Here is a 25,191-nt window from a genome sequence, read left to right as displayed (position 1 = left end):
ATAGGTTCCAATGAGATCCCACCGCATTGTTCTAAACTCCAGCAAATCATTCTCATGAAATTCCTCTGGACGCTCTCTAATGCCAGCACATCTTTTCTTAAACAAGGGGCCCAAAACTATTTACAGTACTCCAAGTACAGTCTAACCAATGCCTCAGCATTACATCTTTGCTTTTATATTCTAGTCCTCTCGAAATTAATATTAACAGTGCATTTGCCTCCTTTACAACCAACTCAACTTGCAAGTTAACCTCTCAGGATTCCTGCATGGGGACTCCCAAGTTCCTTTGTGCCTCTGATTTTGAATTTTCTCCCTGTTTAGAAAACTATACACCTTTTCCCTGCTATCAAAGTGAATGACCATACATTTCCCTACATTATATTCCACCTACTACTGCTTTGCCCATTTTTCTAATCTGTCCAAGTCCTTCTTCAGACAAACAGCTTCTTTAACAATATGTGCTTCTTCACATATCTTTATATTGTCTGCAAACTTAGCCACAAAACCATCAATTCCACCATCCAAGTCATTAACACAGAACGTGAAAAGAAGTGGTCCCAACACTGAGCCCTGCAGAACACCACTAGCCACCAGTGGCCAACCAGAAAAGGCTCCCTTTATTTCTACTCTTTGCCTCTTGCCAGTCAGCTAATCTCCTATCCATGCTTGTATCTTTCCTGTAATAGCATGGACTCTTATCTAGTTAAGCAACCTCATGAGCAGCACATTGTCAAACGCTCTCTGAAAATCCAAGTAAACAGCATCCACCGACTCTCATTTGTCTATTCTGCCTGTTATTACCTCAAATAATTCAAACAGATTTGTCAAGCAAGATTTCACGTTTGAAAAAACCATTCTGACTTTAGCCTATTTTATCATGTAAGTACCCCGAAACCTCATCCATAATAATGGATTAAAATATCTTCCCAACCACTGAAGTCAGGCTAACTGGCCTACAATTTCCTTTTTCTGCCTCCCTCCTTTCTTAAAGAGTGGAGTGACATTTACAATTTTCCAGTCCTCTGGAACCATTCCAGAATCTAGTCTTGAAAGATCATTACTAATGCCTCTACAATCTCTTCAGCTACCTCTTTCAGAACCCTAGAGTGTAGTCCATTTGGTTAAGGTGACTTATCTACCTTCAGACCTTTCAGCTTCCCAAGAACTTTCTCCTGCGTAATAGTAACTATACTCACTTCTGTTCCCAATACTCAAATTTCTAGCACACTGCTCATGTCTTTCACAGTGAAAACTGATGCAAAATATTTAACTTCGTCCACTATTTATTTATCCCTCATTACTACTACTCCAGCACCATTGTCCAGCAGTCTGATATCCACTCTCGCCTCTCTTTTACTCTTCTTATATTTTGGGGGAAAAAACTCATGGTATCCTCTTTGTCCCGTTTACCTTGATATTTCATCTTTTCCCTTCTTAAAGCTTTTTTTTAAAGTTGTCTTCTGCTGGTTTTTGAAAGCTTCACAATCCTCAAACTTCCCTCTAATTTTTGCTGTTATGTCCTCTCTTTGGCTTTTATGTTGTCCATGACTTCCCTTGTCAGCCACAGTAGCCTCATCCACCCATCTTCATCTCTGGGATGTATCTATCCTGTGCCTTCTGAATTGTTCCTAGAAACTCCTGCCATTGCAGTCATCCCTGCTAGTGACCTCTTCATAGAGTCTCAAAACACTACAGCATAGAAACAGGACTTTCGGCCCATCTAGACTATGATGAATCAACTTCCAATCATCTTTGGCCAGCTCCTCTCTCTTGCCTCTAATTCTCTTTACTTCACTGTAATAATGATACATCTGATTTTATCTTCTTTCCAACAGCAAAGCAAATTCTATTATATTACGATCACTCCTACCAAAGGGTTTCTTTACTTAAAACTTGCTAACCTAATCTGATTCAGTACACAACATCCAATCCAGAATTACTTCTTCCCAAGCTGCTCTAAAAAGGCACCTTGTAGGCATCATTCTGATTCTCTCTTAGGATCCAGTACCAATCTGATTTTCCCAATCTACCTGCATTGTGAAATCCCCCATGACAATCGTAGCATTTCCCTTTTCAGATGCCTTTTATCTCCTGCTGTAATTCGTATTCCACATCCTGGCCTCAGGTCAAAGGCCTATATACAACTCCCATCAGAGTCTTTTTACCCTTGCAGTTTCTTAAATGCCCATAAGGATTCTACATTTTTGATCCTATTGCACCTGTTCCAAAGGATTTGATTTCAATTTTTACCATTAGAGCCAGCCCAACCCCTCTGCCTATTTGGCTGTTCTTTCGATCTTATCTGAGGTGCAAAACTCATTTTATTTATCAGAGGAAGCAGATTTTCATCTTTTCCTCTATTATTTCTAATTCAATAGAATGTTTGTACCTTATAGTTCTAATAATGGATTTTCAATTTTGTACATTTACCTCAATAGTGAGCGTCTTGCAGTGACAACAGCATGGGAATCATGAACAATTCGGCCTTCAGAACATAAGGGATCATTACAGTTCTTCTCTCCTGTTCCAATTGCAATAACTTCATAAGGCTGTCCATCTAAATTTATAAGTTGATTAAATAAAATTCTCAGTGAAATTAGCAGCAACAGAGCATAAAAACATGTTATTAAGCCAATGAATTATTATTATTAAGGCTTGTTACTATGAACAGCCTCCTATCTTTCTCGTCTTTTAATTGCTTTCAATAGTCCTTTACCCATTCATCTGGCACGGATTTGATAGGCTAAGTGGCTAATCAATTACTCCACATTGCCATGGAAATGTTCACATCAACCCATCATTATCATCTATACCAAATTACTTTCAATCTTGGTCATCCCTTTAGTTTTGGCTCGACCCTCTTGAAATGGTTGAGATGGATAGTAAATCACCCACGATAGGATGGCGGAGTAGACTTGATGGTCTGAATGGCCTAATTCTCCAACTATATTTTATAGTTTTCTCCTCAATTCCCCTCACCTTGAACCAATTCTATCTCCAATGCACCTCTTCATGCTGGACCTTTCCTATACCTCCTAAAGTAGGGAAAAGTGAAATGGCTCTAACACTGTAATAGATAACAAGGAGCTGATTATGTTGCACAAAGATAAGGAACCTCCACAGAGTTGGACCAGGCAGAGAAAATCTGAAAACAATTGAAGCCAATTCAAACACAGACTTCAGGCTGAAGTGAGCATAGTAAACTCATGCCTAGTTACCAGCCTAACAACAATAGCAGTAACTCCAGGGCAAAAGCTTACCACTGTTCATATAGCACGAGGTAAAGATGGAACTGCACACAGCCCAAGTAGCACATGAGGTGTTCAAGCTTGACGTTCATTGGCACTGAAGCTTGACATTGCAAAAGATTTACTTCACTATGCACACAGTGCATACAGGGTAGAGATAATGTGAGATGAAGTAGTTAAGAAATAGCATAAGAATAACAGAAACATTCCAGAACGAGTGATTCCTCTCTTGACATCAGCTTCGAATAAAGGGAAAGTTTGTTCTGAAGGTACAGTCTGGGGTCCATGGGAATTCTTTGCATCTACAATTTCCCTTACACTGGGGTTCCTTCTCTTCCTCCCCCAAACACAGAACATTCATAATCCATTCTATACTAAACGTTTTACAAAACTCTACCAGTGCCATACAATTCTTAAGTCTTTTTTTTAAACAAAGCATTTTAGATACTTAAGCAACACTGACTCAACAATCAAATTATTCTAGTGTTTTTCCTGCATCTCTATTTTTGGCTTCCATACTTACCTGGTCATCATTTCTTTGTTGTTATTTAATCTCAGGGTTTCCCTTTGGAACCATAGCACATTACAGCACAGAAACAGGCCTTTTGGCCCTTCTTGACTGTGCCAAACCATTTTTCTGCCTCGTCCCACTGACCTGCACCTGGACCTGGACCATAACCTTCCCTACACCTCTCATCCATGTACCTGTCCAAGTTTATCTTAAATTTTAAAAGTGAGCCCGCATTTACCACTTCACCTGGCAGCTCATTCCACACTCCCACCACTCTCTGAGTGGAGCTGCCCTACCTAATATTTCCTTTAAACTTTCCCCCCTTCACTCTAAATCTATGTCCTCTGGTTTTTTTTCCTCTCCTAGCCTCAGTGGAAAAAGCCTGCTTGCATTCACTCTATCTATACCCATAATTTTATATACCTCTATAAAATTATGATGGGTATAGACAGAGGGAACGCAAGCATTTCTCACTTTTTCTTCACTTCGTAATTTGCTGTTCTCTACTTTTATTCAATCAGAATGACAAGTCACCAACTTAAAATAGTAAACTTTCTCTCTTACTAGATGCTCTTCAACCTAAACATTTCCGATTTTCATTTCTGATTCCAGTAACAGTACTGTTTTTGAATATAATTCATGCATTTGAGTATTATCCTTCTAACAGCAATTCCCACTGCTTTTCTCAAGCCTAGTAAATTGCAGCATTTAAAGTAATTGTTTGTGACTCTGCACGCCTAAATGCCTTTAATGATCTATGTAGACCGTATGAAAACAATAACCAAGGTTTAATTTGGGACCAAACAAGTTTCTATAAATGCAGCCAGTAAATGTGATAGTGACACTAAGTGATCATTTTGCACCTGTATTTACTAAGGAAAAAGGTGCTGCAAATTCTACAGAAAAACAGAGTAGATTGTCCGAAGAGTGATGGAGGGGGAAAAGTAAAGAATCTCTTAAATTGCTGGGACTTTTAAAGGTTTAGATCTTGACATAGGTGCAGAATTAGGCCATTTGGACCATCAAGTCTGCTCCTCCATTCTATCATAGCTGATTTCCTATCCCCCTCAACCCCAATCTCCTGTCCTCTTCCTGCAAACTTTGATGCCCCAGACAACATCCTTCCATTCATTTACATGAAGTACCCAAGGGAAGAAAAATGTAAATGCTATATCTTTGCTCAAAAGTGTTATATTTGTTTAATGATAATCACTCTTTATAAACGTTGCACTGTGAGAAACCAATGAACTGACAATCCTATCCTTTATTGAAAAATATCCTATTGATTGTGAGAATTGGCAAGTGTGCATGTAGCTGATTGATCACACAGTGAATTGACTTGGCATCCTATATATGGTTGGCACTCTTTTGGTCGTGGGCTTTGAAATGAACATGTTTTTGTCTCCGTGGGCCTGATTTAGAACTTCCACACTAAGTTACTCAGTATGTACCACTAACATGACGTGGTAAATATGTTTAATCATACTGTTCCATTGTCCTTACTTTGCACATATGCTTACATTTGGTGATGAGGGTCAAAACAAAAATGGTTGCTCTACTCCAAGCACCCAATCCATTTTGGGCAGCACCTATGATAAAACCGATGCTTGGAATCTGGCTACAATAGAAGAAGATCTTCCCAGACTACATAGAACTCCTACCAATTTTAACACCAGTGGCAAAGCTGGAGGAAGCAACGAAACACAAACGGCTCCACTTGCACTTGGCAGAACTCAGGTAGAAATACTTCGTTGCCCTGCACCTACTGAATGAATCTGAATACGTTTGAGGCTTTGGATGATGCTTAGAAGATGTAGGACAATGTCTTTATAGCGTGCCTCAACTTCTCACAGTTGCAGCAGACCCCTGATGAGAACATAGATAATTATATCACATGACTGACTCTAACTGGGCAGGAATACATGTACGAAGATATTGTCCCAAGCAAATTCGAAGAAATGATCCTTAACAAAGTGTTGATTGTTGGAGTCCAAGATGGGAGGACACACGAGAGCCTCCTGTTCAATAAGCATGATTTGTCCTAAGACAAGGCATGCTCCACAGCCTTCTATTAGCTGACACAGATTCAGCTACCCCCTCCCCATCACCAATTCAGGCAGTACGTAAGTAAGAGCCCCCTCTCGAAACTGTCAGTGTTTGTCAGCAGATACTGACCCACAGTCAACAGTGTCCATAGAGATCAAATAAGCCTCCACAGAGATGCCATTGCTGGCAGGAAAGCCATGCCCAATGGTCTAATTGCAAGCATCAAAGGACATTCAGCCGGCTCTGTCAGAAGGTAGGGTACTTCAAATTCTGCAATTTTCCCATGGTAACATGGGAAAGCAGCAGAATTTGCCCATCAACTCCATGTAAGGAAACAGCCGGAATGCACTATTTTCCAAACCCGTGACATGAATCACCAAAATCAGCCTCCTTACTTGGTAACACACACAGTGGACAACTTGCCCATGAAACCAGAATTCGACATTCTGCAACTATACTGGATGTAATGTGAATATTTGTGGTGTCTTTTTGGCAGAAGAGGTTCAAAAGGAGGACCTGCTTCATTTACCGGTGCATGTGATCAAGGGAATCCACAGTCTAATTTGCTGAGCAGAAATTGTATTAAAAATATGTCATTTGTGCTGTCTTGCACCAGTCGTATATGAGGGAACCCTGCATTGAATTCCTATTACAACAGCACCAGTGGGTTTTCCAAAATGATGCTTTGGCTCAATACCGTGGTTCGTTGGTCAAGTTTAAGTTTAAGGAAAAGTTTTACTAAGCCAGAGTATCTACCTGCTTTACCTCTTTCACTTTTAGCAGTTGAAAGGTACCTAATAAAATGGCAACAGAGCACGTTTGTGGTCTTCTGCTGCTGTAGCCCATCAACTTCAAGGTAGTCGTGCTGTGCATTCAGAGATACTCTTCTGTACACCACTGTTGTAACATGTGGTTATTTGAGTTACTGTTGCCTTCCTGTCAGCTTGAATGTCTGGCCATTCTCCTTGGACCTCTCTTGTTAACAAGACATTTTCACTCACGGAACTGCTGCTCAATGGATTTCTCCCCCCTTAATCCTATTAAGATTCATCATATGCCGAACTAAAAAAAAGTGTTAATCTGTGGAGAAACAGCACAATAGCACTGCTCTAAAGTAATAAACAGAATGAAGGCTTTAACCTGTGGCTTATGATTCCAGAATACTAATTGCAATCCATTGCTTGATTCTGGGAATTCGTTTTTTTTTCCCTTGAGATAAAGCTTTGGAAAGAAGCCTTGTATTATGTTTTTGGCCGCTTCACAAGGCCTCCATATGATCTCTGTGCAAGGCATTCTATGCTATCTGGAGAATTCTTTCCCCATATTTACATTCATGGGTTATGAAATTCTAACCCTGCAGAAGGCGTAGAATTTCCCCCCAAAGAAACTTTGAGAAGGTTCTTGAAACATTTTCTTTGACCTCTTTGGAATTCTCTCCTAGTCACAGAGCTTGGAGTCGATTGCTTGTTTCAGTAGTTTGCAGTAAAGCACTTGGATGTTGTGGTACGCAATGGAGATGCTCAAGTGTAGCCACAAGTTATCTGAACAGAAAGGTGACTCTTGAACTTCATGTAACATTATCTGGCTATGGCTCAAGTAACTAATATAATTCTGGACACCAGCAAAGAAAACATCTGATTCGACTGCAGGATGTTTAGAAGAGACATTGTCAGGCTGGGAAAATTGCATATACGAAGAAAGATTGGATAATCTAGGATTATTTTCAATGGAAAAGAAGAGAGTAAAAAGAAACTTAAGATGCCAATATTGTGAAAGGTCTAGAAACACTAGATGCATTTTCTTCAGTTAAGGATCAAAATCCCTGCAGCACCAATATAAAATAATAGAAAGACAGGAGGGAGACAGGGACAAAAACATCACCAAGAGAGCAAGGAGGATTTGGAACTCATTGCCTGAAAAAGTAGAGGAAGAAACCCTCATGACTTTTAAATATTAAAAAAAAGAGCTGAATGTGAATCTGATGAGCTATGACCTGCAAGGCTACTAAATGCTGGAAGGTGAGATTAGGCAGTGGCACTCTTTCAGGATCAGTACTGAGATTTGCAACATGTTATAAACGTTTATGAATTTAAGTTACAAAGCATTCAAACTTGGAAATATATTTCAGTTCCTTCATTGTGAGTGGATCTAACTTCAGCAACTCCAAAATCAGCTGCATTATCTCAGTATCTGCACTAAAAGGTTCAAGGGTTAACATTTTTTATTGGGAGTGCAGAATGACAACTATAAAAAGAAAACTTCTATAGGGTGCACTCCCAGCAATCTTCTGGACCAGGCTATGAGCAGCATTCAACTTCAAGAATGTAGTAAATGAACACAAGAACATAAGAAATAGGAGCAGGAGTAAGCCATCTGGCCCATCGAGCCTGCTCCACCATTCAATAAGATCATGGCTGCCCTGAAGTTACTGAGAGCCTTCTGAAGAGTTCAAAGAACTTCAATATCACTGTCAAACTGGCATCCTGTGTGTCACACGTATTAAAAAGTGCAGAAAGGCAGGACACACTGCAAGAGTTTGTGAAAGAGATACAGTAATTGGAAGAAACTATGATTCTCCATGGGCAGTGGATCTCCTTCTTGCCATGCAGCTTGGTAATTCAATAACTCCAGGTGTGGCCTGGAAGGCATGCACCTTTGGGGTGCAGCCCTGTGGATAACCCAATTCCTTACTGATATAGCTGAATGAAGTGTTGTGGGAGATTGAAACATTGAAGCAGCAGGCAATGTGCACTGCTGTTGGAAGGCCCCTGTACTCGAACAATTTCTTCTCTTTAAGGTGAACGAGTCCTTGAGTCAGGGGGCTCGGAGAAGCAATATGGAAGATTGTAACATTAAAACAGTGAGCTGTTGGTCTCCCCTCTCGTTGTTGCAGGGGCGATAGCGCTCTCTCTCTCTCTCTCCCTCCCCCTCGCTAATGAGAGAGCTTGTTTGAGATGTCACAGTGTTAGGATGGACAGTAGTTATTGGTGGGCACTAGATCATTGTCTCTTTGGGGGCTCTGCTATTGCTTGCATGGGGTGTGGTGGAGCAGTTGATGCTTTTGCTGCTGCTTGCACATGGGGGGGGCTTTGGGATTCTAACATTTTCTGTCATTCATTCTTTGGGGTTTTACCCCCTGTTTCATGGATGTTTGCAAAGAGTAATTTCAAGTTGTATACTGTATACATTCTTTGATATTAAATCCAATCATTTGAAAGTAAGAAATAGAGTTGTAGGAGTGGTGGTGAGTACAACTATTTTATTAGTTTAACCCTTACAAGGTTACTTAATATTTTGCAGTTTCACAAAACTTTTGGTGAAAACTGAAATGCCAGCTTTGATCTACTTTCCATTTTTTTTCAAATTATTACGTTGCTGGAGAATAGACATTTTCTAATAACCGCATTGTGAACAATCCAAGATTTAAGAAAATAAAAACATATGCCATTGCAGCAAATTTCTTTACTAGGATTCTATTCTCATGTTTTGCACTTCCCTCTGCAGTCAGACTGCACTTTCCTCATTAAGTCCATGATATTTTTAAGTAACATGAGAAACACATAATATCTATTTCCACCACCTCCTCCCTCCCACCTCACCACTGCCATGTAGTGAACAAATGTTATCCATGTCACTGGTTGAATGCTTATGATAATAATCAGCTGACAGTAGACCTTACCTCAGTTCTTACACATATGCAATAAAAAGATGCTAGAAATTTAAAAACTCAGTAAATGCTAGAAAACAGGTCAGACAGGATCCCTGGTAAGAGAAACAGTTAACATTGGAGATAAAAAATATTGATAGATGCTGCCTGACCTAGTGAGTTTTTTTTTAAAAAAAAGCATTTTCTGTTAGTCATTTTTGCTTAGCTCTTAAAGGCATGATAACATGTCTGTGACTTACATATGTAAAATTCATTTGTGCTATACTCACATCTTTCAACAACAAAAGCAGCCAAAGAACTACTGCAATTCTGATATTCAGGCAGGTTAGCAGTCAGCTTGTCAAAAACTTCTCTGCAGGCTATGGAAACTGCTTTGTAATACAAATTTCTTCCCTCTACAAGAAGATATTGAAGGAACAATGTATCTATATATGGAAAAACATCTATATATCCAAGTATAAATGTATTAAATTGAAATAATTATAGCAAAATATGACCTCAGACCAAGAGTACCTTGATATTTAGAGCAGACGGAAAATGAAACATAAATATTAAATGAATCGTTGAAATCACAGAAAAGATAATTATTTTTTATTTACATTTTCCAAATCATTGTCAAGACTTAATTTAATAATCAGTTTTCACTACCATAAACAAGTGGCGGAAACAAAACTAATTCAAAGGTGCCTGCACAGCTGGTCTTAAAATTGATGAGAAAAAATTTAAAATCTGTTCTGCAGAAGGGCTGAAAGAGAAATAAGATGAATATGGTTTATTTCACAAAAGAGCACTAAATTACTTAAGCAATTCCATGATAAACAAGGAGGAACTTTTATTCAAAGACAATGAAAATAAAAGATATTTTTAGTGAAAAGAATCACATATACTAGCTGTTCAAGGAATATGGTAATAAAAGATAATGCTACTGGATACAGAGGCCTACAGATGCAAAAGTTTGGGCACCCCGGTCAAAATTTCTGTTACTGTGAATAGCTAAGTGAGTAAAAGATTACCTGATTTCCAAAAGGCATAAAGTTAAAGATGACACATTTCTTTAATATTTTAAGCAAGATTACTTTTTTTATTTCCAGCTTTTACAGTTTCAAAATAACAAAAAAAGGGAAAAGGCCCGAAGCGAATGTAGGGCACCCTGCATGGTCAGTACTTAGTAACACCCCCCTTTGGCAAGTATCACGGATTGTAAACGCTCTCTGTAGCCAGCTAAGAGTCTTTCAATTCTTGTTTGGGGGATTTTCGTCCATTCTTCCTTGCGAAAAGCTTCTAGTTCTGTGAGATTCTTGGGCCGTCTTGCATGCACTGCTCTTTTGAGGTCTATCCACAGATTTTCGATGATGTTTAGGTCGGGGGACCATGAGGGCCATGGCAAAAGCTTCAGCTTGCGCCTCTTGAGGTAGTCCATTGTGGATTTTGAGGTGTGTTTAGGATCAATATCCTGTTGAGTAGAAGCTATTCGCTTTTCATCTTCGGCTTTTTTTACAGACAAGGTGATACTTGCTTCCAGAATTTGCTGGCATTTAATTGAATTCATTCTTCCCTCTATCAGTGAAATGTTCCTCGTGCCACTGGCTGCAACACAAGCCCAAAGCATGATCGATCCACCCCCGTGCTTAACAGTTGGAGAGGTGTTCTTTTCATGAAATTCTGCACCCTTTTTTCTCCAAACTCCTTTGCTCATTGTGGCCAAAAAGTTCTCATTTTAACTTCATCAGTCCACAGGACTTGTTTCCAAAATGCATCAGGCTTGTTTAGATGTTCCTTTGCAAACTTCTGACGCTGAATTTTGTGGTGAGGATGTAGGAATGGTTTCCTTCTGATCTCTCTTCCATGAAAGTCATATTTGTGCAGGTGTCGCTGCACAGTAGAACAGTGCACCACCACTCCAGAGTCTGCTAAATCTTCCTGAAGGTCTTTTGCAGTAAAACGGGGGTTTTGATTTGCCTTTCTAGCAATCCTACGAGCAGTTCTCTCAAAAAGTTTTCTTGGTCTTCTAGACCTCAACTTGACCTCCACCGTTCCTGTTAACTGCCATTTCTTAATTACATTACGAACTGAGGAAACAGTTACCTGAAAACGCTTTGCTATCTTCTTATAGCCTTCTCCTGCTTTGTGGGCATCATTTATTTTAATTTTCAGAGTGCTAGGCAGCTGCTTAGAGGAGCCCATGGCTGCTGATTGTTGGGACAAGGTTTGAGGAATATTTATAAAGCTTTGAAATTTGCATCACCTGGCCTTTCCTAATGATGACTGTGAACAAGCCATAGCCCTAACAAGCTAATTAAGGTCTGAGACCTTGGTAAAAGTTATCCGAGAGCTCAAATCTCTTGGGGTGCCCAAACTTTTGCATGGTGCTCCTTTCCTTTTTTTCCACTCTAAAATTGTACAAAACAAAAATAATACACTAATCTTGCTTAAAATGTTGAAAAGAATGTTTCATCTTTAACTTTATGACTTTTGGAGATCAGTTCATCTTCTACTCACTTAACTATTCACAGTAACAGAAATTTTGACCAGGGGTGCCCAAACTTTTGTATGCCACTGTAGATTAATGACATAGACATGACCCCAACAAATGAAAATTTAAATTCAATTAAATATTTATGGGATAGAGATGGCATCCACAACAGTTACCGTGAAAGTAACAGACAATCAAAGCTCCATCATTCATTAGGTAAGGAAACCTAGAATTCTCCCTTAATTTGGTTCTAGATTCCCAGCAACGTGATTGACTCTGAGTTGAAAGATTAAAAGATCATCTTTATTTGTCACATGTACATCGAAACAGTGAAATGCATTGTTTGTATTGGGGACCAACACTCTCCAAGATGTGCCGAGGACAGCCTGCAACTGTTGCCATGCTCTGACACCAACATACTGTAGCATAACTACAAGTTACTAACTCTAACTTGTACATTTTTAGAATACGACGGGAAATCAGAGTACCCCACATGATCACAGAGAGAATAAACAAACTCCTTACAGACAGTGGCAAGAATTGAATCCCTGATCTTACAGCTGGTGCTATAAAGCGTTATACTAACAATTACAGATATACCAACAGCCAAAATCAATACCAATATCCTTATAACAATGCCCTTTTGTTTTTAAACAACTCCACACTGACAAAAGATTCGTATTATCTTTTCAACTCCCACTCAATTTTTATACGCCTCTTCCAGGTAACTCCTTAAATCTTCTCTACTCCAGGAGAAAAAACCTAGCTAATTTCTCCTTATAAGTGAAATATTTCAATTTGGAGCTATTCTCTGAAATGATCTTAATAAGCAAATCAAGTGCATCTAAATCATTACAAAAGGATACAATAATAGCAGCCGATTTCAACAGGATAAAGTGAACTTTGCAAAGTACTTCTTGCTAACTTCCCAGCTGTACCAAAATTAAGAATGCTGTCCCTTGGACTAGAAGAGCAAAATCTAACACAATTGTACTCACAAGATATAACTTGTGATATATCAGTTGAATCACCATAACTAGGGTGGCAGACCAGAGATACAGTCAGTTCAGAGAGTGCCTTTAATATCCCAAAGCATTAGATTAACTACGGGTAAAAGTCCTCCTGCTCATCATTGACTACCCACCACCCCGACAAATAAATAGTTATTCCCAGAGCTGTGCAGCATAGCAATAGGTTCCATGGCCCAATGTCCATACTGACTATTGAACACATCCAGTTTACCAGTACTTGATCCATAGCTTTCTAACCCTGAGCTGAATGTTTAAGCTTTGTGAAAGCAGCTACCTCCACCACATCCTTGGGCATCATATTTCAGATTCCAGCAACTCTGAAAAGTTTCTTCTCAGAACCTCTCCAAACCGCCCAACTCTCAACTTATTAATGCTATATTGTTTTTAAACACCTCCATCCAGCCTGATAAACGATTCTTATTATCTATCCTTTCTATTCCCTCTCAATTTTATGTACCTCTATTAGGTTATTCCTCAGCTCCCTTAGCTCCAGGGAGAACAACACAGCCAATCTCTCCTTATAAATGAAATACTTCAATTCAGACAGCATCCAAGTACCTCTGTACCAACTCCAGCACAATCATATCCTTCCTGAACATGATCTCTTCTCTCTGATATTTCTGACTGAAGAAAGCAAATAACTTGCATGCCTTTTTTAAAATCACTCTATATACTGGTGCAGCCATTTTCAGTGATCTATGAAACTCTCAAGATCCCTGTTCATCAGCATTTTCAAGGTTCCTAGCATTTACATTGTATCCTCAACCCTTATTTTATCTTCCAAAATGTATCACTTAGCACTAACCAAGGTTCAGTTCCATCTACAACTTCTCCTCTTACCTTTCAGCTGATTATGCTGTAGCCTATGCAGCCTTTCCTTGCAATGTACACCCCACATTACGAATCACACCTTCTGCATTCACATCCAAACCACTAATGTATTTGAAAAACATCAAAGGCCACAGCACCAACCTTTGTCACATACCATTGTTCAGAGACTTCCAATCAGAAAAGTAACTCTCCACCACCACTCTGCCCATCAATAATCCAAACTTAAATCAATTTTTGTCAGTTTATCTCATAAATTCAGTCATTTAGTGATACAGGATTTCCCAACAAAATGACTACCCTAACCAAACCCTATCTTTTCAAGTACAAATAAATCCCATCCTTTAATATTTCTTCAAATAATTCCCACCCTAGATTCAAGATTGATTGTCCTGAAGTTACCAGGCTTATCCCTGCTGTATTTGCTACTCTCTAGACATATACTTCATCTGTACCTAGGAAAGATGTAAAAATCTATCAGTGTTCCAGCCATCTTTTCTCTTGCCTATAGCATACTGGGATACATCTCATCACACTCCAGTGATTTATCCAATTTTATGGGCCCCAAGAACACCTAACATCTCCTCCTCCTTAACGTGCATGTCTAGAGTATCACCCTCCCTTTCCCTGAATTCCTCATCTATGTACCACATCTATGTTGGGTTGTTCTCCCTGGAAATACTGAGGCTGAGGAGTAACCTGATAGATACACAAGATGAAAAGACGTTTATTTAGAAACATAGAAAACCTACAGCGCAATACATGCCCTTTGGCCCACAAATCTGTGCTGAAAATGTCCTTACCTTAGAGATTACTTAGGGTTACCCATAGCCCTCTATTTTTCTGAACTCCATGTACCTACCCAGGAGTCTCTTAAAAGACTCTATTGTATCCGCCTTCATCTCCATTGCCGGCAGCCCATTCCACGCACTCACCACTCTCTGCATAAAAAACTTGCCCCTGACATCTCCTCTGTATCTACATCCAAGAACCTTAAAACTGTGTCCTCTCATGCTAGCCATTTCAGCCCTGGGAAAAAGCCTCTATCAACACGATCAATGTCTCTCATCATCTTCTACACCTCTATCAGGTCACCCCTCATCCTCTGTCGCTCCAAAGAAAAAATGCCAAGTTCACTCAATTTATTCTTACAAGGCATGCTCCTAATCCAGGCAACATCTTTGTAAATCTCCTCTGTACCCTTTCTATGGTTTCCACATCCTTCCTGTAGTGAGGCGACCAAAACTAAGCACAGTACTCCAAGTGGAGTCTGACCAGGGTCCTGTAGAGCTGCAACATTACCTCTTGGCTCCTAAACACAATCCACAATTGATAAAGGCCAAAGCACTGTATGCTTTCTTAACCACAGAGTCAACCTGCGCAGCAGCTTTGAGGGTCCTAAGGACTCGGATCCCAAGATCCCTCTGATTCTCCACACTGCCAAGAGTCTTAACATTAATACTATATTCTGCCATCACATTTGACCTACCAGACTGAACCACCTCACACTTATCTGGGTTGAACTCCATCTGTCACTTCTCAGCCCAGTTTTGCATTCTATCAATGTCCCACTGTAACCTCTGACAGCCCTCCACACTATCCACAACATCCCCAACCTTTGTGTCATTAGCAAATTTACTAACCCATCTCTCCACTTCCTCATGCAGGTCATTTATAAAAATCACAAAGAGTAAGAGTCCCAGAACAGATCCCTGAGGCACACCACTGGTCACTGACCTCTAGGCAGAATATGACCCATCTACAAACACTCTTTGCCTTCTGTGGGCAAGCCAGTTCTGGATCCACAAAGCCATGTCTCCTTGGATCCCATGCCTCCTTACTTTCTCAATAAGCCTTGCATGGGGTACCTTGTCAAATGCCTTGCTGAAACCCATATACGCTACATCTACCGCTCCACCTTCATCAATGTGTTTAGTCACATACTCAAAACATTCAAATGACGTATGAAGAAAGAGTGAGGAGGTCCTGAAGAGTGAGTATAGAGAGCTTGGTAGAAAGTTAAAAAGCAGGACCTCGAGGGTGGTAATCTCAGGATTGCTACCTGTGTCACGTGCCAGTGAAGGTAAGAACAAGATGCTCTAGCGGATGAACATGTGGCTGAGGAACTGGTGTAGGAGGCAGGGTTTCAGATTTCAGGATCATTGGGACCTCTTCTGGGGCAGTCGGGACCTGTACAAGAGAGACAGGTTACACCTGAACTACAAGGGGACCAATATCCTTGCAGGGAGGTATGCTGGTGCTTTTGGGGAGGGTTTAAACTAGGTTTGCAGGGGGATGGGAACCAGAGTGCCAGAGCAGATAGTGGAGCAGGGGTGAAAATAAATTATGTTAAAAGTTCATGCAAAGTCACAAATAGAAGGGTTGTGTGTGGTGGTAACAATCTTCTAAGGTGTGTCTATTTCAGTGCACGGAATATTGTGGGGAAGGCTGATGAGCTGAGGGTGTGGATTGACACATGGAATTACAACATTATAGCGATTAGTGAAATTTGGCTGCAGGAGGGGCAGGACTGGCAGCTTAATGTTCCAGGGTTCCGATGTTTCAGAGGTGATAGAGACAGAGGAATGAAGGGTGGGGAGGTGGCATTGCTAGTCAGGGAAAATGTTACAGCAGTGCTCAGGCAGAACAGATTAGAGGGCTTGTCTACCGAGGCCATATGGGTGGAGCTGAGAAATAGGAAAGGTATGACCACATTAATGGGGTTGTATTATAGACCACCCAATATTCAGCGAGAATTGAAGGAGAAAATCTGCAGAGAGATAGCAGACAATTGCAGGAAGCATAAAAGTTGTGATAGTAGGGGATTTTAATTTTCCACATATTGATTGGGACTTCCATACTGTTAAAAGTCTAGACGGGTTAGAGTTTGTAAAATGTGTTCAGGAAAGTTTTCTAAATCAATATACAGAGGAACCAACTGGAGAGGATGCAATATTAGATCTCCTATTAGGAAACGAGTTAGAACAAGTGATGGAAGTGTGTATAGGGGAACACTTTGGTTCCAGTGATCATAACACCATTAGTTTCAACTTGATCATGGAAAAAGATAGATCTGGCCCTCGGGTTGAGGTTCTAAACTGGAAAAATGCCAAATTTGAAGAAATGAGAAAGGATCTAAAAAGCGTGGATTGGGACAGGTTGGTCTCTGGCAAGGATGTGATTGGTAAGTGGGAGGCCTTCAAAGGAGAAATTTTGAGAGTGCAGAGTTTGCATGTTCCTGTCAGGATTAAAGGCAAAGTGAATAAGGAACCTTGGTTCTCAAGGGATATTGGAACTCTGATAAAGAAAAAGAGAGAGATGTATGACATGTATAGGAAACAGGCAGCAAATAAGGTGCTTGACGAGTACAAAAAGTGCAAAAAAAATACTTAAGAAAGAAATCAGGAGGGCTAAAAGACATGAGGTTGCTTTGGCAGTCAATGTGAAGGATAATCCAAAGAGCTTCTACAGGATTATTAAGAGCAAAAGGACAGTAAGGGATAAAATCGGTCCTCTTGAAGATCAGAGTGGTCGGCTATGTCTGGAACCAAAAGAAATGGGGAGATCTTAAATGGGTTTTTTGCATCTGTATTTACTAAGGAAATGGGCATGGAGTCGATAGAAATAAGGCAAACAAGTAGTGAGGTCATGGAACCTATACAGATTGAGGAGGAGGAGGTGCTTGCTATCTTGAGGCAAATCAGAGTAGATAAATCCCCAGGACCTGACAGGGTATTCCCTTGGACCTTGAAGGAGACTAGTGTTGAAATTGCAGGGGCCCTGGCAGATATATTTAAAATGTCGGTATCTATGGGTGAGGTGCTGGAGGATTGGAGAGTGGCTCACGTTGTTCCGTTATTTATAAAAGGCTGTAAAAGTAATCTGGGAAATTATAGGCCGTAAATTTGACGTTGGTAGTAGGTAAATTATTGGATGCAGTACTGAGAGATAGGATCTACAAGTATTTGGATAGACAGGGACTTTAGGGAGAATCAAAATGGCTTTGTGCATGGTAGGTCATGTTTAACCAATCTATTACAGTTTTTCCAAAGAGGTTACCAGGAAAGTGGATGAAGGGAAAGCAGTGAATGTTGTCTACATGGACTTCAGTAAGGCCTTTGACAAGGTCCCACATGGGAGGTTAGTTAGGAAGATTCAGTCGCTAAATATATATAAAACACACACACACAGATAGATAGTAAATTGGATTAGACATTGGCTCAATGGAAGAAGCCAGAGAGTGGTAGTGGAGGCTTGCTTCTCTGAGTGGAGGCCTGTCACTAGTGGTGTGCCACAGGGATCAGTGCTGGGTCCATTGTTATTTGTCATCTATATCAATGATCTGGATGATAATGTGGTAAATTGGATCAGCAAATTTGCTGATGATACAAAGATTAGAGGTGTAGTGGACAGTGAGGAAAGTTTTCAAAGCTTGCAGAGGGATTTGGACTAGCTGGGAAGATGGGCTGAAAAATGGCAGATTGAGTTTAATACAGATAAGTGTGAGGTATTGCACGTTGGAAGGACAAACCAAGGTAGAACATACAGGATTAATGGTAAGGCACTGAGGAGTGCAGTAGAACAGAGGGATCTGAGAATACAGATACAAAATTCCCTAAAAGTGGCATCACAAGTAGACAGGGTCGTAAAGAGAGCTTTTGGTACATTGGCCTTTATAAATCAAAGTAGAGTATAAGAGTTGGAACGTTATGGTGAGGTTGTATAAGGCATTGGTGAGGCCGAATTTGGAGTATTGTGTGCAGTTTTGGTCACCAAACTACAGGAAGGATATTAATAGGCTTGAAAGAGTGCAAAGAAGGTTTACAAGGATGTTGCCAGGACTTGAGAAACTGAGTTACAGAGAAAGGTTGAATAGGTTAGGACTTTATTCCCTGGAGCATAAAAGAATGAGGGGAGATTTGATAGAGGTATATAAAATTATGATGGGTATAGATACAGTGAATGCAAGCAGGCCTTTTCCACTGAGGCTAGGGGAGGGAAAAAAACCAGAGGACATGGGTTAAGGGTTGATGCACTATCAATTACTCCAAAAGACTGGAAGTAGAGTAAATACTGAAAGGCTCTTATTAACAGTAAAATGGATCCACATCCATGCTGTATGTCTGTCCTGGACTGTGGGAGGAGCAGTAATACAATCGCCTTTATTCAGAGGTCTGTGGGAGGAGCCAGTGGAGCAGTCAGCAGAGGGGCGTGTCCAGACAGGTAACCCAGTTACAACATATATACATGGTTTACCACATTCATCCCTCCTTTTTAAAAAAAGTCCCACAGGGTGAAGTGACTGACAATATTTAAAAACAAGTGTATTTACAGGTCAAGTCTATCAGGAGGTCGAGTCCGTCGCTGTGATCTACGTAGCACCGGTGGTGATTGCACCGGCGACGGTGGTTGTGCTGGCTCTGGCCTGACTTGAGGTGCCAGCACATTAGGCGGTGGTAATTCCTCGTTCGTGTGCATCGCGCCTGATATGGGAGTGTCGTGTGGTGTCTGTGTAGGGCTTGGAGTGTGCGGTGTCTTTAGGGTTTATATATCAGTGAGTACGGGGTTAATAGTCACCATGGAGTGTTCAGGGTAGGGGCCTGGTGCTCCTGCGGGTGCCAGGCCACAGATGGAAACCGTGTCCTCCCGCCCATCAGATAAAACCACGTAGGCATACAGGGGGTTCGCATGAAGTAAGTGAACCCTCTCGACCATCAGGGAGTATTTATTGCTCCTCGCATGTTTCTGGAGCAGCATTGGCCCCAGGGACGTCAGCCAAGTTGGTCGGGTGGTCCTGGTGGTTGATTTCCTGGGAAATGAAAAGAGCCGCTCATGAGGGGTGGCATTGGTGGACGTGCGTAACAGGGAGCGGAGTGCCTCGGGAAGGACCTCCTGCCAGCAGGAGACCGGCAGTCCCTTTGACCTGAGGGCTAAGAGTGTGGCCTTCCACACCGTGTCATTCTCCTTCTCCACCTGTCCATTCCCCTGGGGATTATAGTTCGTGGTCCTACTAGTTGCAATACTCCTAGCCAGCAGGTATTGGCACAGCTCGTCACTCATAAACAAGGACCCTCTGTCACTGTGGATATAGCATGGGTATCCGAACAGAGTGAAGAGCTTGCGCAGGGCTTTTATGACTGACGTGGTAGTGGTATCGGGGCATGGGATGGCGAAGGAGAACCACGAGTACTCGTCAATTATGTTAAGGAAGTACATATTGCAGTCGGTGGAGGGAAGGGGGCCCTTAAGGTCGACACTCAGTCGCTCAAAGGGGCAGGTGGTCTTGATTAGTTGTGGCTTTTCGGGTCGGTAGAAGTGCGGTTTGCACTCTGCGCAGACTTGGCAGTCCCTGGTCATCGTCCTGATCTTCTCAAGGGAGTAAGGGAGGTTCCGGGCTTTCACGAAGTGGAAAAGCTGGGTGACCCCCGGGTGGCAAAGATCTGCATGTAGGGCATATAGCCGGTCCATATGCGCGCTGGCGCACGTTCTCCAGGATAGGGCATCCCTATTGAGCTTCCCAGGCCTGTACATGATGTCATAGTTGTAGGTGGAGAGTTCTATTCTCCACCTCAGAATTTTATCATTTTTGATTTTGCCCCACTGTTGGTTGCTAAACAGGAATGCGACTGAGCGCTGGTCAATCAGCAGGGTAAGCTTTTTGCCAGCGAGATAGTGCCTCCAGTGGCTAATAGCTTCCACTATGGCCTGGGCCTCTTTCTCCACCGCGGAGTGCCAAATTTCAGGGCCTTGAAGGGTACGAGAGAAGAACACCACCGGTCTTCCCACCTGGTTGAGGGTAGCAGCCAGGTCAAAGTCGGAGGCGTCACTCTCTACTTGGAAGGGAATGGCCTCGTCCAACACATGCATTGCTGCTTTGGCAATGTCCCCTTTAATGCAGCTGAAGGCTGCGCGGGCCTCGGTTGAGAGGGGAAATGTGGTGGACTTGACCAGGGGGCGGGCCTTGTCTGCATAGTTAGGGACCCATTGGGCGTAATATGAAAAGAAGCCCAAGCACCTTTTGAGAGCTCTGAGGGTTTTGGGAAGAGGGAGTTCCAACAGGGGCTGCATATGGTCGGGGTCAGGGCCAATGACTCTGTTCTCCACGACACACCCAAGGATAGCAAGTCAGGTGGTTCTGAACACACACTCGTCCTTGTTATAGGTGAGACTGAAAGCTTTGGCCACTTGGAGAAATTTTCGGAGGTTGTTGTGATCTTGCCAGTCGTGACCGCAGATGGTGATGTTATCCAGATATGGGAACATAGCCTTCAGTTGGCACTGGTCCACCATCCGGTCCATTTCTCTTTGGAAGACAGATACACCATTCGTGACGCCGAAGGGGACGAGCAGGAAGTGATAAAGCCTGCCGTCCGCCTCAAAGGCAGTGTAAGGGCGGTCCTCCCGGCGGATGGGGAGCTGATGGTAAGCGGATTTTAGGTCTATGGTCGAGTACATCTTGTACTGTCCTATCTGATTGACCATATCCGCGATGCGGGGTAGAGGGTAGGCGTCGAGCTGCATGAACTTATTGATGGTCTGGCTATAGTCCACGACCATCCTATTCTTCTCCCCGTTCCGAACAACGACCACCTGGGCCCTCCAAGGACTTGTGCTTGCCTCAATGATCCCTTCCCTAAGCAGCTGCTGCACCTCCAACTTAATGAAGGCTCTGTCCCCCGCGCTATACCTCCTGCTTTTAGTTGCCACAGGTTTACAGTCAGGGGTCAGGTTAGCGAACAGCAGTGGGGGAGGAATCTTGAGGGTGGAGAGGCGGCAAGTGGTGTCCGTAGTGCAGCTGTTGGCATAGTGTTGGGTGGGATGTGCAGATTGGTGTGTGTGGGTGGTCAGTAGCGGGGTGTGTGACATATTCCTACAAAACTGAGGATTTCCAACAGTGATTGGTGGGAGGGGCCCGTCATACTCCATTGTCACGCTTTTCAGGTGGCTCTGGAAGTCAAGCCCCAATAGCACAGGGGCACACAGTTGAGGCATGACCAGTAATGTGAAGTCTTGATATTCTGCGCCCTGCACCACTAGCGTCACTACACTAACCCCCCCCCCCCCACCGGATGTCTGTTATATGCGACCCAGAAGCCATGGCGACCCTCTGGCTTACCGGCTGTGTCGCGAGCCCGCAACGCTGCTCCGTGTCCGGGTGGATAAAACTCTCCGTGCTGCCCGTGTCAAACAGGCAGCTTGTCCTGCGCCCCTCCACCAGGATGTCCATCATTGGCCTTGCAAGCTGGTGGGAAGCACTTTGGTCAAGGGTCACTGATGCCAGAATTGAGTCGGTGTCTTGGTCCGGCATGGTGGGGTGCCTGGTGAGCACCTGTGGGTCGTAGGTGGTGCGAGGTGGCACTGACCAAGATGGCCACCCCCACATCTCGCACATGGTGGCGACGGCTAAGATGGCGACACCCATGCCTCGCACGCAGCGCTGCTCGATCCTGCTCGCGGTTTGGACTTACAGGCCTTGGCAAAGTGGCCCTTCTTTCCGCAGCTGGAGCAGGTAGCTTCTCGGGCCGGGCAGCGTTTCCGGGAGTGCTTCTCAAGTCCGCAGAAGTAGTGCTTCGCGAACTTGCGACTGGCAGCATCCGTGGTCGATTCGCCAGCAGGTTGCGGGGTCTGCGGCATCCACGAGGTCGTCGGGAGATCGCGTGCCTGGACAGCGTCAGAGTTGTGCAGAGCGGCCTCCAGCGTGTCGGCCAGCTCAACTGCCGAACGCAAGGCAAGAATGACATGTTCCAGCAGCCACTGGCGCACATACACTGACTTGGTCCCCGTGACCAAGGCATCTCTTACTAGGAGCTCCACGTGATGTTCGGCCGTCAGCCCCCGGCAATCACAGGCCTGCACGAGTGTCTGTAGGGCCAGGACGAACTCAGCACTCTACTCTCCGGGTCGCTGCTGCCGCATCGCTAAGCGATGTCGCGCATAGACAGTGTTTATCGGCTGCAGGTATTGTCTTCTGAGGGCGCTCATCGCTGGTCTCTAATCATCAAGTAGACCCATGGACTGACCCTGGAGAGAAGAACTCTGCGCTTCGCGGCGGACTCGGTCACTTCAATTTCCTCCAGATATGATTCAAAGCAGGCTAGCCAGAGTTCGAAAGCATTTCCGGCTTCAGGTGTTTGCGGGTCAAGGTCTAACTTGTCGGGTCTCGGGACGTGTTCCATGCTTTAAAATTACTGTTAATAAAATTGGTGCACTATCAATTACTCCAAAAGACTGGAAGTAGAGTAAATACTGAAAGGTTTTTATTAATAGCAAAATGGATCCATGTCCATGCTGTATGTCTGTCCTGGACTGTGGGAGCAGCAGTAACACAATCACCTCTATTCAGGGGTCTGTGGGAGGAGCCACAGGAGCAGTCAGCAGAGGGGCGTGTCCAGGCATGTCCAGACAGGTAACCCAGTTACAACCTATATACATGGTTTACCACAAGGGTGAAGGGGGAAGAAGTTTAAAGGGAACATTAGGTGGGGCTTCTTCACACAGAGAGTGGTGGGAGTGTGGAATGAGCTGCCAGATGAAGTGGTAAATGCCGGCTCACTTTTAAGAAAAAATTGAGAGGTGTATGGAAGGATATGGTCCAGGTGCAGGTCAGTGGGACTAGAAAGAAAAATGGTTCGGTACAGCCAAGAAGGGCCAAAAGGCCTATTTCTGTGCTGTAATGTTCTATGGCTCATAAGGCACAACCGGCCTTTGACAAAGCCATGCTGACTATTCCCAATCATATTATGCCTCTCCAAATATTCATAAATCCTGCCTCTCAGGATCTTCTCCATCAACTTACCAACTACTGAAGGAAGACTCACTGGTCTATAATTTCCTGGGCTATTTCTATTCCCTTTCTTGAATAATGGAACAACATCCACAACCCTCCAATCTTCCAGAACCTCTCCTATCCCCATTAATGATGCAAATATCATCGCCAGAGGTTCAACAATCTCCTCCCTCACCTCCCACAGTAGCCTGGGGTATATCTCGTCCAGTCCCGGTGACTTATCCAACTTGATGCTTTCCAAAAGCTCCAGCATATCCTCTTCCTTAATATCTACATGTTCAAGCTGTGGTCAGTCCGCTGTAAGTCATCCCTACAATCACCGAGATCTTTTTCCGTGGTGAACAGTGAAGCCAATTACTCATTAAGTACCTCTGCCATCTCATCCAGTTCCATACACACTTTTCCACTGTCACACTTGATTGGTCCTATTCTCTCATATCTTATCCTCTTGCTCTTGACATACTTGTAGAATGCCTTGGGATTTTCCTTAATCCTGTCCGCCAAGGCATTCTCATGGCCCTTCTGGCTCTCCTAATTTCTTTTTTAAGCTCCTTCCTGCTAGCCTTATAATCTTCTACATCTCTAACATTACCTAGTTTTTTGAACCTCCCATACGCTCTGCTTTTCTTCTTGACTAGATTTACAACAGCCTTTGTATGCCACGGTTCCTGTACCCTATCACCCTCTTCCCTGTCTCATTGGAACGTACCTATGCAGAACTCCTTGCAAATATCCCCTGAACATTTGCCATATTTCTCCCGTACATTTCCCTGAGAACATCTGTTCCCAATTTATGCTTCCAAGTTCCTGCCTGATAGCCTCATATTCCCCCTGACTGCAATTAAAAGCTCTCCTAACTTGTCTGTTCCTATCCCTCTCGCTATGGTAAAGGAGATAGAATTGTGATCACCATCTCCAAAACGCTCTTCTACTGAGAGATCTTAGACACTTGACCAGGTTCATTTCCCAATACCAGATCGAGTACAGCTTCTCCTATTGTAGGCTTATCTACATATTGTGTCAAGAAACTTTCCTGAACACACCTAACAAACTCCACCCCATCTAAACCCCTCGCTCCAGGGACATGCCAATCGATATTTGGGAAATTAAAATCTCCCACCACGACAATGCTGTTATTATTACATCTTTCCAGAATCTGTCTTCTTATCTGCTCTGATGTCCCTGTTACTATTGGGTGGTCTATAAAAAACACCCAGTAGAGTTACGGACCCCTTCCTGTTCCTAACTTCCACCCACAGAGACTCCATAGACAATCCCTCCATGTCTTCCTTGTTTTCTGCAGCCGTGACACTATCTCTGATCACCTCTTTTGCCTCCCTCCCTGTCCTTTCTGAAACATCTAACGCCTGGCACTTGAAGTAGCCATTCTTGCCCGAGCCATCCAAATCTCTATAATGGTCACATCATAGCTCCAAGTACTGATCCACGCTCTAAGCTCATCTGCTTTATTCATAATACTCCTTGCATTAAAATACACATCTCAAACCACTGGTCCGAGTGTGTCCCTTCTCTATCACCTGCCTATTCTCCCTCTTGCACTGTCTCCAAGCTTTCTCTATTTGTGAGCCAATCATCTCTT

At 42.9% G+C, this 25,191-nt stretch overlaps 1 protein-coding gene across 1 annotated transcript in view; it reads right to left on the bottom strand.

Moving 5' to 3' along the window:
• Positions 1-25,191, bottom strand: part of adad1 (adenosine deaminase domain containing 1 (testis-specific)) — a 72,645-nt gene that overhangs the window by 21,572 nt on the left and 25,882 nt on the right. Inside the window, exons 6-7 of the mRNA XM_063046531.1 lie at positions 9,742-9,867; positions 2,431-2,557 (exon numbers count right to left, since the gene is read on the bottom strand). Of these exons, the coding sequence (XP_062902601.1) occupies positions 2,431-2,557; positions 9,742-9,867 (253 nt within the window). The remainder of the gene's footprint in view (positions 1-2,430; positions 2,558-9,741; positions 9,868-25,191) is intronic.

Source organism: Mobula hypostoma, chromosome 4 (assembly GCF_963921235.1).
Source record: "Mobula hypostoma chromosome 4, sMobHyp1.1, whole genome shotgun sequence".
NCBI classification, from domain to species: Eukaryota; Metazoa; Chordata; class Chondrichthyes; order Myliobatiformes; family Myliobatidae; genus Mobula; species Mobula hypostoma.
This window is presented reverse-complemented; position numbering and strand designations above follow the sequence as displayed.